Source organism: Oryzias melastigma, linkage group LG6, assembly GCF_002922805.2.
Source record: "Oryzias melastigma strain HK-1 linkage group LG6, ASM292280v2, whole genome shotgun sequence".
In the NCBI taxonomy this organism is placed as follows: Eukaryota; Metazoa; Chordata; class Actinopteri; order Beloniformes; family Adrianichthyidae; genus Oryzias; species Oryzias melastigma.
In genome coordinates this window covers 19,674,518-19,689,041 of record NC_050517.1, presented here as the reverse complement: position 1 = coordinate 19,689,041, position 14,524 = coordinate 19,674,518, and the positions used below count along the sequence as shown (strand labels likewise).

The window sequence follows — 14,524 nt, the reverse complement described above, 5'->3', positions numbered from 1 at the left end:
GAGACTTGATTCAGTGGGTGTCAGAGGTGACGGGAGTGGTCAGCTCAAAAGAGTTTAGCAGCACCTGGTTCTTCTGGACCGGCCTCAGCTTGGAGGTGTTTCTCATAAGCCAAGTGCAATGTGGCCCGGGCAGTTCCAGAAACAAAACCATCCAGTTTTCTTGAACCAGTTAAAGCCCAGTGTTTTTATTTTCTATGGATTGCTGCTAAATTTATTCCAGGGTATAATCAGTTAACAGAAAGATGAATGTACAACAAACATGTATTTTTTTTTGTTTTGGTTGACACACCATGCTGTAACTCACATGAAATGTTGCTCCATGGATCTCTGCAAAGTAAACTACTGGAGCAAAGGTCATTACTTTACTTTACTTTTTTTGGAAATGGTTGTGAGTTAAAAAATATATGGTTATTGAGTTGTTAACTTGAGAAAACAAATATTAATGTTTTTTTAAGGTGTTACAATTCCCCTTTAAAATTAAGGTCAAATATGATTTTAGAGAATAGTTATGTTGCACTCTTACCAGTTGGTTATTGATTTCTTCTGTATTAGTCAGTTGGAATTTTTAGATCTTTTTGTTGCTCATTTGTTAAGCTTTAAATTTGTACTCTATTTTGTAACCCAATTTATGAAGATTGTTTGTCTTTTTGGAGATTTTTTTGGTTATGTTTCGTTTTAAATTGGCCCCCTGTCACAGTCACTCCATGTTCATTATCATCCACAGCTGTTTTTATTTCTGTTAATCGTCCAACTCACAATAAAGTGCACAATACAAGGTGTTCGCCATTTTGTCAGCGCTCAGAAATTTCTCAGAACTCTGACTAGATTTATTGAATATATATAAATGATATATAAAATAAAAAATAAATTAAAACAGTGAGCATGTGTCTGAACTATATTTCACTATAATGTTTAGTACATTATGTCAGAGAGTAGTAATAGAATTTAAGCACAGCTTTGGTGGTTGTTGGTTCTTCAATATCAAGTCATTTGTTTTGTTAGCCTTTAGTTGCTCCCGTACTTCCTGTTTTGTCCTCTTTAAGTTTATTTATTAAATGTTTAAGTTTTCATCCCTAAGCCCGATTTTGGCTCCTTCCCTTTTAGTTTGGCATAATTTTTGTCATTCTATACTTTCAAATCCATCGTTGCAAATGTGTGGAATGTTGTAATTTTTATGTTTTTAATTACTGCAACAATGATTAAACGAACATTTTCTGCGTCCCTGCAGAAACAATGTAGATCCACGGATTTCATTCAAATCTTATGAGCCTGTGTTCATTAACTGGTGTTGTAAATGGGGTTTTAAAAAAAATAAAAGTAACAGAAAGAAAAAATATAGAACCTGATCCTTATTATCAGATGTGATAAAAGTCAGATAATTTACTAAACCTACAACAGGACTGTTGTGGCTGTTGGCTCTGTGAAGAATTAAAACAGGACTGACCACCTAATAGGCCCAGAAAACGTGTTTGGATCTATGCAGCGAAACAGGAAATATCCTTGGGAGTTTTGATTAAAATGACTATCAAAATTACTCAGAATAACTACCCAAATTCAGAAAGAATCAGTTTGTGCCCTCATCTGTTAAGGCTCATACACATCGGGAATTTGATGCACATTGATTTGCACCCCCGCCATCCTGAAAGAGTCGTGGTGCGAAATGTCAAAACGGTGCAAATCTCTTGAATCTTGCTCCAGGCTTTTTCTTTCACAGCTCTTTCCCGATATATAAAAGACTTGGTGTTGTACAATTTTGACTGGGCACAAACTGGGAAAAATAATTTCACCTCCATGATCAATTTTGCCAAGAGTCTGGCGACGCATTTCGCGATAATCATGTCATGATACATATCGTGCTATATCCCAACACAGTACCAGAGACAAGTTTTGCCTATTTTTTAACTGACTTAGAAAAAACTTTATCTGAATATTATTACTACACGTCTCACATATATAATAGCGAGGCTCATAAGTTCACATCGGGTCTACATCTACTGGAAGATGGTTCTCGTGAGATCTTGTTTTGCTGAGGTGTAGAGCTGCTCAAAGAGGCTCAGTGTGCTGTGCTGCCAACTAGTGGTCGGTGGGTTAATTGAAACACAAAGGTAAGTCACTGAACTACAATGTTTGCCTATAAATAATTAATTAAATATAATCTCAAATTGATCCAAGTATTACCAAATAAAAAAATCCAGATATTTCACTGAATCTATATTTTCTTACACCCCTATAGTTCCTACCAAATCGGAACCCCCGATTGGTCAAAGTTCAACTGCTTTAACTCACAACGCACAATCAATAACCGTGTTTTGTACACATAGTGAGGTGTTGTTCTTTTTAAATCCTGTACTGTCAATGCCCAAAGGGAAATCAAAAATGACAGCTATAAGAAGGAGCCAGCACACTACAGTAGTGCCTTTCAAAGTGCCATAAAAAAGCATCCATTAAACAGGAAATTAGTTTGTAGGCTTCATCTCTCTGCTGAAGCGATTTCATTGTTCAAAGGATATATTTCAGTTGCTGACATTTTGTCACCACTTGGCATGTGGGAAGCTGATAATTCACACTAAAAAGCTGACTAATTGGGCGCTGTATCCAAAAGATTCTGGAGGCTGCTCAGAGTTAAGAGGATTTCATTAAATGAACAGATTATTCACTTGTAATTTTGCTGCACACAGCTCAAAAAAAAAAAAAAAAAGAAAAAAAAAAGAAGGCACGTGACTGTTTTAGGTCCAACAGTATTTGCTCCTAGTCTTTCTCTCTCTTTTTATTATGACATTTGATGTTAGCAGTAGTTATAAATACTTTTTCTTGCATTTTAAACAAATGTCTCTCTAAAATGTGTACGTTTTAAAGGGCCGATTATGGTATTCTAAGTTTTTCTAAGTAAACTATATCCATATATATGATGATATATTTCATGACGTCAGCCTAGAGCCGACCTCTGCAGCATGTCTGCCTTGGTCTCCGTGGAGAAAGTGGGTGTGTGTTTACCTGGGGGTTGTGTTGGCAGTGCAGACTCTTCCTGGAAAGGGGCTGTTCCCCCACGTTTTTGTCATTCTTGGGGATTGGGAGGGTTTGGTGATCAAAGAGGCATGATTGGAGAAAAGTACCGCTTTGGGGTTGTTTTTTGTAAAGATATAGACTTAAAAGCTCAAAAAAATAGATTTTGCGCAACATAGACCCTTCAAAGTTCGTATCCTAAACAATCTGATTAAAAACGTGCTGTAGTTTATCCTGGTTTGGTGAGTAACTGTCTGGGAATTCCCTGTTGTGAAAAACTCAAGGTTATGTCAGGAAGACCAAGTGATGAAAAAAAGACATTTTAAACCCCAGATAGCTCCTAATCTACGACTCACACAATGAAAAAAACAAATAAGGCAAGTCTGATGAACTTTATAGCTGTTAAACAAGATGTTCTGACTTTCTAGAGACAATGATATCAATGAACCACATATGAACAGATGAAACAGCTTTTTTCTTTCCATGTTTGGCCAACCATTCTTTGACATTAAACTCACAAAAATGCATAAACAGCTCAGTTATTCATCCTAAAAGATATTATTTATTATTTTTTCTGTAATAAACCAAAATTGGCACCTTAAGTGTACATTTGTGTAAAATAAAGAGTAACATTAAAATATTTGCACTCACTCTCACTATTAAAAAGGATGTAAAGTGATCACATGAGATACTTTAAACCAGTAGGCCTCTTTAAAAAAAAATAAATTAAGCATTTATGCGCTCCTGCTTGGACAGGATTGCCCATTTTCATAAAGGTGAACCATCTGTTCTACCCCTCTGTGTATTAAACAGCTTGCAAGTCTTTTTTTATTTTACTTTTGTTAATAAATTTAGTTTTCCAGTTGCTGCCAGTATACAGTATTCACTGGTTTGGCTTGGAGTCTGACATTATGTAACTTCTTACAAACCACTTACAGTATTTACACCATAAAATATTCAGTCAGCAATTTTCCCAGCAAAGTGCATTTTGAGGCCAAAAGCTCCAAATCCATACAACAAGAACATATGGTTATTTAGCAAATCCAGGCACAGTGTGACACCCTGAAAAGCATCTTTTCACTCAAAGCTGTTCACTGATAAACATGTAGATGTATTTTTATTCCTTGTGACATATGTATTTTTTGGATTCAGGCCTGAACAGGACGCTTGTTTACAGAAGCTCCTTGGCTTGTCTTTCCACAAAGACAGAAGATGAGTTGAATCTTGGTGGAAAAGGCTTGTTGTGATCGTCTACCCTCTTCCAGTAATTCTAAATGTGCGAGAGAAAAGCCCTTCCTTCCTGTCAGTGAATTGACACTCTAATGGCCTCCACACCCCTCCGTTCCAATCCTGCTCCGCAGCTGTCTAATGACAGCATCAGTACAGAAGTGGGTGCTAATGACGGATTCCTTTTAGTTTCACAATCCGTAAGCAACTGAAAATGCCGGCATTTGTCTGTTTTTATCTTCAGACTCAGCGTAAAACTATGCTTTATTATGCATTTAGAAACTGGTGTTGTGTTAAAAGGACATAGCGGCTGCTTTGAGTGGGCTGTGGTGACTTATATGGAAGCAACTGACAATTGCAACGGAAAACAGCCCTCAATGAGTCAAGTTACAACAGAATACTACAAAATAGACAAGGGTGGATTTATCTCAAAACCAGAGTGATAAAACAGCAGAATAAGTGGATGACATTAAGATAGATCACTGATCTACGGTGTGATGATGCAGCGATCTATCTTTGTCTGGACGTCAAGAAGGGACACTGAATACTGATACACTAAAGCTTGTTGTCCCAAAGATGTAGCAAGTACAGGAATGCTTTTAAATGTACTTTCTACCAGTGAGCCAGACTCGATTTGTGATGACAAAAAGAAAGAAAAGAACAAAGCATACCTTCTTTTTAAGAACTGTAATCATGGTAATCATTTCAGGAAGGGCTTTATTTTTACAATGCTCCATTACTCTTTGAGTTCCCTCGTCTGCAAAGCATTACTTTGATTCATTGAAGCTTCTCAGAAAAAAAATGAATGAAATTAATTTATAAATTAAATAAGGAATCAAAGTTTGGTTTGGACAGGACGGTACAGCCATTAGAAATGTTTTTGAGACAAGATGCATCTCTTACATATTTGATTTGCATTCAGTGCAAACAGAAATGTTACTTGACAACAACAAGTCTAGATTTGAGTGTTTAAAAGGATTAACTGAAACGTAAGAAATGCTTTGACTGCTACAAAGTTATTTGTGTGTCTGAATGCTGATTAGGATCATTTGGATGGGTGAGCAAATACCTTTTGATAATATAGTGTTTGAAAGACTTGGTGTCATATAATTCCAGCCGGGGAGAAACTACAATCATTCATTTCTCCTCCATGATCAATTTTCAAACAGTTGGCATCTCTGTGAGTTGAAAGGGCCGCCATCCATTCATTCATTACTACAAAATTAGTCAAAGTTCAACCTGATTTATATTTCAGCACACATTCAGTACATACTGCACAGCCAAAAAACGGGCGTAGAAACTTGCGTAGTGACATGTGAACATGAGAGCACAGAACGTCCATTTTCACACATTTACATAGACTTTTCATTGAAAGTATTTGCTTGAACATTTCCGAGGCAAGTGTGAACGTAGCTTACATTTGGTTTCCTTCTTTGCACTTAATGGACAAAAACATTCACAACTTTCTTGGTCAGTTTCTTTTTCCATCACACATAGGCTGAAAGAATGTGTGCTCACAAAAGAAGAGATAGTTATGAGGAGAAAGAGAAGCTCAACGTCAAGAAATCAGTAATCCCTCTCTATGCTGACAGAAACTTCTTTTTTCTCCAGAACAGGAAAATGAAGAAATATCAGAGGCATTATGCAAGTCTAAGTTAAGTCGGTAGGAAGATTTATTAGCATAAGCACATTCAGGGAAATGCTTTTTTTCTGTGAAGAAGTCTTTGATGAAGGACCTTTTTGAAGAAAATGTATTGTAACAGCAGAGCTAAGAAATTTTTTAAAGAGCCTAAAAAATATGGGTCAGTTAAAAGCTTAAATATTGTAGTTTGTGTGTTTCTTGACTATTCAGGAGTGAAGAGACAAATATTGATTGTCAAATCCGAAGAGTCACAAGTCTTGTCATTTTCAAAGCATATTTTGTGCTCTTGTCAGACAACACATGATCAAAGAAACATCTATTGGCTGTGACAGGTCACACATTCAAAAAGGTTAATTAGCTTTAGCTCAATCAGGATATTAGATTTAAACTTTAAAGAGAATAAAAAGCTGAGTACTCCATAAACACATCTTTATAAATCACATCAGCCTGGTGGAGCTGTAATTTATATTTGATTAAGTGATTCAAACTGTTTTGGAATTTTTTCTTTAAAATATGATTAGCTATATAAAACAAAACAATCTTCGACAAATTAGTCTGCATGATTTTATTTTCTATTTAAACTGTGCTTTGATGTACTCACTTGGACAGACATGCTGTGATGATAGAGGTCACTGATCCTGCATGCAGGGACATGCAAGACCTAGTTATTACATTTAGATAAATAAAGTGGGACTTGATAATAGACATTAAATCATTCATTTGGGATTCGTTTTGCACAAATGACTGAATGTGATTCATGTTCTGAGGCCCAAACACAGTGTTTTAGATTACCATTTATATGAGAGCATCTACTGTGAGGGCATGATAAAGCATTACCATGTGCTCACACCTCTCATGGTGATGAGTTACAGATAAGGACCAGCTCCACAGGAAGATGTTTGATTCATACGAGAAATGTCTTCCAAAGGTGAAACCAGTAAAAAAAATATATACATTTAGACAGATATAAATACAATATTGAACCTATTGTGCTATTTTTTTTGGGTCCAGATGACCCCATCCTTACATTGAAATGTTATCCCTTCTGTGACAAGTGGACAAAGGTTGACAGTTTCATGCCTTCCATGAACACCAAATAAAAAAATCATTTAAGTTCTGATGTCTTGTGGGTTCCAGATGACCCCACTCCCAATGCTAATGTAGTACAGGGGTTTAGCCCACTTGGGTCTATGAAAATGTCTCTGTGATCCACTTTGTGAATCTGTTTACAGGACACACAAAGAATTATCCCATCAGGAAATAACTACACTTATGGAAGCATGTAAGAGTATGAGATAGAAATGATAGATGACATACCTGTTAAACTGCTCAATTCATCTAAGTTTTTTTTTTTTTTGGCAAAAACAAGACTTTTACCAAACCCTCTCTTGCTTTCATTGAACTGTTAACTAATTTTGAATAAACTAATGTTGAGGATCGCCTAAAGTTTCTCCTGGTGGTTTATTTTTTATAATTCTGACCAGAATTAAAATGAGAAAAGTACAACTCAATGTTCATGTAAGTGGGCGTTACAACATCAACCAATTAAAAACAATCTTTCTCTTCTTCCAACCAATCAGATTAAACCTTCTCCGCGCCTTTTCCGACAACAGGAAGCAGAACAGAAAAAGAAAAAATGGCTGCTGTGGACAATTTCTGTTGAACACTACTGCCCCCGTGTGGTGGATTTGGGTAAAACAACCCCTTTGCCCACATGTGATATTTTAAAACCCTTATTACAACAAAATGCTTTTGCTCCCATGAAATACAGAAACATTTGGACAATTCTGACAATGGGCTGAATTTATTTGTTTCTTCTTTTTTTTCTTCTTTTTTTGTAACATTTGTGGCATTTATTGTGTGGATGCATAATATTGTCATATTATCATTGCATAAAAATGTTTATATTGGTCAGTACAAATATTTCTGCCTATAAATCTGAAATAACTCAACTTTGAATGTACAACTACAAATAATAAATCGATCCAGATGTAACAGTCAGAAATGCAGATTTTTTTTTCAAGATTTGTAGTTTGTACATCAGCAGAAATCCAAAAAAAAAAAAAAACCTACTGACATAATTTATTTAAGTGAAACAGAGACTCATGGGTTGTATTGATTGGTTGTATCATTAACAAAGAAAAACAAAACAATTAGTATAAAAATATTCACCCATGGAATAAACAATAAGCAATGGATTAAATAAAATAAATTAAGACTGATAGATTTTCTACTTTATTTTGTATACTTAAAATCATTGATTCTTACGTCTTTAAAGATGTTGATAAAGCAATTATTTAGTATTTTCTTCATACGTTGTGAATTCATCGATGTATTTTGTTGTAGATGAAATTGTTCTTAAACCAGTCCTTCTTCCACCTATTTATGAGGACATTTCATTGTTTTATCACAAAGTACAGATAGACTGATACCAAACTATTTTATTAAAATTGACAAAAAGGAGATTATGGACAATAATCAAAGTGTCCATCACGATTGGTAACAAATCAAACATTTTGATTAATTTTAACTGTTGTAACTTTTTGTTTAATTTTGAAATAATTTAGAAAAACTATTTAGACTAAAAAATCTGTCAGAAAATCTCCTTATTTTGGTACTGACTATTATGACAAAAACCTGGAGTTGTACCATCTCTGATTTTTGTTAGACACATATAAAGACTAAAAAAGTCCCAGATAAACAATATTGGATCTTCAAATTCCAGAATTTGCACATTATTTGTTATTCAACGTCTGCAGGATTTTAAAATTTTTTTGTTTGTTTTTTTAAACTATTTTTTGTACCTAAGTAGTCATTAAAATAACAATTGTAATATTTATGTGAAGTTACTTGAAAGTATTTGGAGATTAATGATTTTTTGAAAAATATTTTTTTTAAATAACTAAACAGTCAGAACATTACAAAACATGGGTTGGCATTAAATAAATCAAACAAAATCTTTGAGTCCAATTACAGGGAACAAATGCAAAAACAACAAAAATAAAACTAATAAAATAAAGACAAAAATTAAGCAGTAAGGCAAAAAACACACATCAATAGAAGCAAAAGGGAAGTTTCAATCTATTTTAGATTTATATTGTTTTATTTTTGGTTCCTTAAGGAGTTTTAGTGATTCTAGTTATAGTTTGAAATATTATTTTTTTTTTTAATTTTTTTTTAGGGGAGGGCTTATATTTATATATGTTAAATTTACCAGACAGTTACCTTAAAATACAGATTTCTTCTCATTTATTTTCTAATAGGACACTAAATAGGATGTTTAATTAAAACGTTGGTAATAGTAAGAACATATTTTTTAGCTGTTTATGCAGTTTTTTCCCCAAATATTTGCATTTCGGGACAAAATTAAAACAAATGTTGCGTTTTTTCAATTTATTTCTCACAAAATGTATTATCATTGTGTATTATTTAATATGACTGATATTAAATCATAATCTTAGAAGATATTTAGATGCTTTATTAGGAGAAAAAATAGAATTTTGAATCTAAAGTAATTTTATTTCTGTAGATGAATGAGAGGAAGCGGATGAAGCTGCAGAGGGCAGCACCTTGATTCACAAAAGCAAAACAAAAATAAGTTAATTAGTGATGGTGAGACAGTTGGACCTTCACCTTCTGCTGCAGCAGCAACATTTGTGAAGGAGACCTGATTAAAATGTGATCATGTGTTGGCCCCGCCCCCTTCAGTCTTTAAGGGCTGCCTTCAGCAGCAGCAGCCTCACAGCAGCAGCCTCCTCTTCCTCACGCAGAGATGACAGGCGCTACGGAAACCTCCAACCAAAAAATGGAAGCCAACGTCGTTGTTTTGGGCACAGAAAGCGTCGGAAAATCAGGTGAGGACTTTGATTGTTTGAAAAATGTGAAGTTTGGGGTTATTTTTTGTGTGAAAATAACATAAAGTTGTTTTTTCCCAGCGCTTACAGTGCGCCTTTTAACCCGAAGATTTATAGGAGAATATGGAGACATAGGTAAATAAAAAAATACTTTTACTTATTCATTTTCTTTTATGTGTAAAACTTGAATCAAACAAATAATTTTCTTGTTCTAGAGTCAATCTACAGCCACAGTTTTCTGTCAGAAGGGAAGGAAATCACTCTCAATATTTGGGATTCACCATATTCTGAGGTAAAAAACTTTATTAAATCATTTCCATCCACAGGTTCCTGAATTATTAGTATATTTTAATAAAATATAGTTTTCTACTGTTGTTTTATTGCAGGAAAGAATATTTTAAGTCAAAATACACCAAATAAAAACCATAAAATTATGTTTTTTGTTGTCAGGATCTGTCCAGAGAGACGTCCCTCTTCCATAAGAAGGTCCAGTGGGCGGATGGCTTCGTTCTGGTCTACAGCATCTGCGACAGGGCCAGCTTCAACGCCGCCAGCCGGCTCATCCAGAACATCAGGTCCACCAAAAGCCCCCACGGCGCAGAGAAACCCCCCATCGTGCTCGTAGGCAACAAAAGGGACCTGCACCACAGACGGACGGTGCTGACCGAGGAGGGCCAGCTGCTGGCTCTCAGCACGGACTGCCTCTTCTACGAGGTGTCGGCAGCAGAGGGCTACCACGGCGTGCTGTCGGTGTTTCACGGCCTGATGGACAGGATCAAGGACGTGAAGCTGACCTCCAAGAGGCCTCTGAGGTTCAAGGGCATCGTGAAAAGCATGTCTGCGGTATTTGCCAGGAGACGCACGGACTCGCTCTAGGAGGACAAAACGAGGTCACGTTCAACTACTAACATCGACCGCATGATGGACAAACTGTGACGAGAAGAAAAAAGCCATTAGGAACCAGAAAACCTGAACTTTAAATAAGTCAAAGGAAAGCAGTATTTTCAGATGTGCACTATTTTTCACTTTGCTGAAAAAAGCGAGAGAAGTTTCATGTTGTTTCATGTCAGAATTAAATGTTTTTTTATGATTCAAAAGCAGCAAGAACAACAAGGGAACATAAATCCAAACCATGAAAGCCAAAGTCTGCTTCACATGTCCATCACTGCCTCACAGGTTCACAGTTCAAGTCAAACTTTGGATTCTAAGAAAAGTCAATAAAACATCTTAAGAAAATTGAAAAGATTTTGGAAGGACGTATGGGTTCAAAATTATTTTGTTTCAACTATTCAGACCAAAACATCATTTCCTAAGGTAATAATCATTCAAAAAAATATTGAAAACAGTTCTAAAAGTGATGATTTTGCAGTTGAAGAGAAGTCCAGTTATCATAAATCAGATGGGTGGAAGGACCAAAGATTAGAAACATGTTGATGTCTCAGAATCCTTCAAAAAGAAGCATATTTATTTATTTGTATTCATGGAAGTAATAAAAAAATGTGTTTTATTTGTAGTTCCTGAATGTATTATGTTGACTTCAAGTGACAACTTTCATGATTCTGTTTTTTTTTTTACTATATAAAGAAAATTCAGACTCATTTTGGCTTAAACTGGGCTGTCTTTTAATATTGCTTTTATTTAGTCAATTTTCCTTGTGGAAAAAAGAGATAGTAAAGGAGTAACAGCTAATCATGTGTAACAGGCGGATTTGTGCTGAGCTGCTGAAGCTGAAGATGCCAGCTTGGATGAAGAAAACCAAGACGTACATGGATCTATTTGTCTGCAGGTGGACACATCGGAATGGAGAGGAGCAGGGAGCTAGTGGGTTGTTGTAGCTAACTGCTCCTGAGTCACAATGACTGGAATATAGAAATACTCAGAAATGCATTTTAGAGTTATTTTTATAGGTCTTTCGTCATCAGAACAATGCCACAAGAACATGTTAAAACATTTATCAGACTGGGTCTTATCCTTTGGAATTAAAAACTTTAAAAATGGGAAGTCCAGATGCTCATGTATAATTATTATTATTATTTTGGAGGATGTGTTGGTTTTTGCTCTGAAATGTTTGACCTGTAGCAGGTCATGGTCGATTGATAATGCCTTGAGAGCTCAGAGGGGGGGCACTTTCAGCCTCCTTTCCTGTTCAGTCTGCCACCTTCTCAGCTAAAAGTGTTTCCATTTGTTTGGTTGATGTGGAGTTTTTTCAGAGTTTGCATTCATGTTGAGCTTTTGTGGGTTTTTTGTGAACAATTCTCTAAGCTTGACTATCCTATGGACAGGGGTGGAGCTACGAGGGGGGGGGGGGCAAGGGAGACTGATAAGCTTCTTTAAGCAGTTCAAAAATATCAAAAGTATTATTTTTTAAATAAGATAATGATAATAAAACTGTTGTGCTGCATTCACACCAGACACGACTGGAATTGAAGCCTTGAATTTCAATGTTAAGTCAATGTAAAGATGCAGTCCTGCGGCCTGAGTGCACTTGCACTTGTTGCACAAATTTGCCCATTTGTTGCAAAAAATTGTCCACTTGTTGCTCAAAAAATTATCTAGAGACTTTAGCACATTCACGTCACATGATTGACAACATTTTTCATTTGTCCATGTTGTCTTTTACTGACTATTTGCATTATATTTTAAAAAGTATGAGGAAAATGTACACGTTAGCACCAATAAAACAACATGTAAAACATGAATTTGGAAAGTAAACAAAGTCTCGTCCATCTAAAGTGTTTCAGTGTTTCTGAAATAGAATCCATTTGTGCTCCAACTGTTGCAAAGCCAGAATGAATTCATTGACATCCTCCCTTTCTCCGGGGTGAGACATGCAGTCTCCTCTCAGTCCTCTCCCTCCACCATCGTTTGGAGCTTAAAGTTTGTAGTTCCTCCTCCTTCAAAGAAGAATGTCATTCCCTCCAAACATCCACAGTTTTTTCCTGTGGTCTACTCCACTAAACTTGTTCTGACCCTTAAGATTAAACGGAGGAGTGTGTTCCTCCTCTCCTCCTTTCAAGCGTTTGGCGTTGGAGGAGCGTCAACCCTTCTGGCTCTTGAAGCGGCGGCACAGGAGGGCAAATGGCAGATAAGCTGGTGCCGCTCGCCTTTTCGTCTGCACTTGTAGATGAAGAATCTGACAGGAACAAGGCAGGGGTCAGCGAAGGAAGGCTTTGGCTGTCACGCTCAAGCAGATTATTGTCAGACGCCGCGACCCCTGAGGATTTTTTTGCAGCCAAAAAGGCAAAACAGCAGCCGGAGTCGGTGTTTCACTTTCAAGTGATGATTTAATGTGCTTTTAAGACAAAAACTTGAAGGCAAAATACTAATGTGATTTCGGACTCATCATTTGAATCTTGAAAAAGAAGACTGCCATTCTTTATTAAAATATTATTTTTTTAAATGCACACAGACACAAAACCCCAAATATTGCTTTTGTTTTTAGAAAATAATCATTTTTTTGTGGAAAATCACTGGAAATGATTAACCGTCATAGCACTGAAGAAAATGTGTTCATTGTTTTGGTCTGTTCTGTTGTAATATCATGGAAACTGACAGTCAAACCCAGAAACTGTGACTTGTTAAAATAAAAGCCTCATGGGAGTTCTGGACTTTGTCAAACATTAACTTAACCATCAGAGCTTGACTGAACACTGAAGTCTCAGTCATGTCAGAGACTCTGATGGGGGTAAAATAACGTCATAGTTTTGTACATATAAATACTCTACAAACCTTCCTTCTGGGTTCTTGTTTAAATGAGGAGATAATTAGAAATCATTTATTTTTCCCAAATCGCACACGTGCCTCGCCTCCTGTGACTTGACTGCACGTTTTCAAGAGAGGTCGGATCAATGCAAAATGCAATTTTCTGTTCCGGACAAATCACAAGCAGGACTGATGTGATTACTGGCTACCTAAGCAACATTTATGGCTTCAGGAAGGTCAGAAAGTTCAAACACCAGGTAAACAAAAGCAGAAAGAAATCCAAAGACTGGATTAGGTTTTGTACTTTTTAAAGTCTTTTAAAAATATTTTCCCCAAAAATATACATTAAACCATTCCTGGACTTCAGAAAAGAACATTTTTTAAAAAAAAAATAATAAATTAACTCTATTGTTGTTTGAGATAATTTGTCTGCCTTTTTTTATTAGTGTTTTTTTATTTTAATTTTTTTATATTATTTTTTCACTTCCTCTTCCTCACCGTTTCCATGTAAGGTTAATCAATCATTAGTGGTGGTGGAAAAATTGATTCTTAGATGCATCAATTGTAATCCATAAATGATTCTGAATTGTTTTATGAATTTTAAATAATCGAAAATGTATATGATTTAAAGTAAAAGCAACAAGCGGGGCTAAACACAAAGTATTTTTCCCTCTGACAGTTTGAAGAGCACACAAACATGGTTTATTTTGGCATTATTTGTAATATAAAAGATGGTAAAAATGCAGATTTGGACGCTCCTCACAGTTATAAAAAGATTAACATTAAAAAAAAAAACATCAGCTGTTTTACATACATTTTTTTCCCTCATGAGTACATTAAGCCTGTTCATAACATTTAATGGACCCAGCCAGGGTTTCATTGTACCGTTCCCAAACTCTCATCATTCCAGGATTTTAAAAAAGCCTCTTGAATAAGACGCGAAACATATACGAAAAACCAGGTCTGGATGACCTTGATTTAATTTTTTTTATTTTTCATATGGAGCTGATCTGGATGAATGAGAACCTTCACAGCCACTCTAAAGTAAATAAGTAAGCAAACAAATAAACAAACAGACTCAATAGCAACTATAAGG

At 35.7% G+C, this 14,524-nt stretch overlaps 1 protein-coding gene and 1 long non-coding RNA gene across 2 annotated transcripts; both read left to right on the top strand.

Annotated features, from left to right (window-relative positions):
• Positions 1-1,930: 1,930 nt before the first annotated feature.
• On the top strand, positions 1,931-2,698 carry LOC118598820. The gene is made up of 2 exons (XR_004947988.1): positions 1,931-2,079; positions 2,111-2,698. It is a non-coding gene; the product is annotated as an uncharacterized LOC118598820 (long non-coding RNA).
• Positions 2,699-8,605: 5,907 nt separating this feature from the next.
• si:dkeyp-59c12.1 (uncharacterized protein LOC555379 homolog) lies at positions 8,606-11,652 on the top strand. The gene is made up of 4 exons (XM_024282222.2): positions 8,606-9,726; positions 9,808-9,861; positions 9,942-10,018; positions 10,177-11,652. Exons 1-4 carry the CDS (start codon positions 9,645-9,647, stop codon positions 10,600-10,602), a joined length of 639 nt encoding a protein of 212 aa, XP_024137990.1. The 5' UTR covers positions 8,606-9,644; the 3' UTR covers positions 10,603-11,652.
• The last annotated feature ends 2,872 nt before the right edge of the window (positions 11,653-14,524 follow it).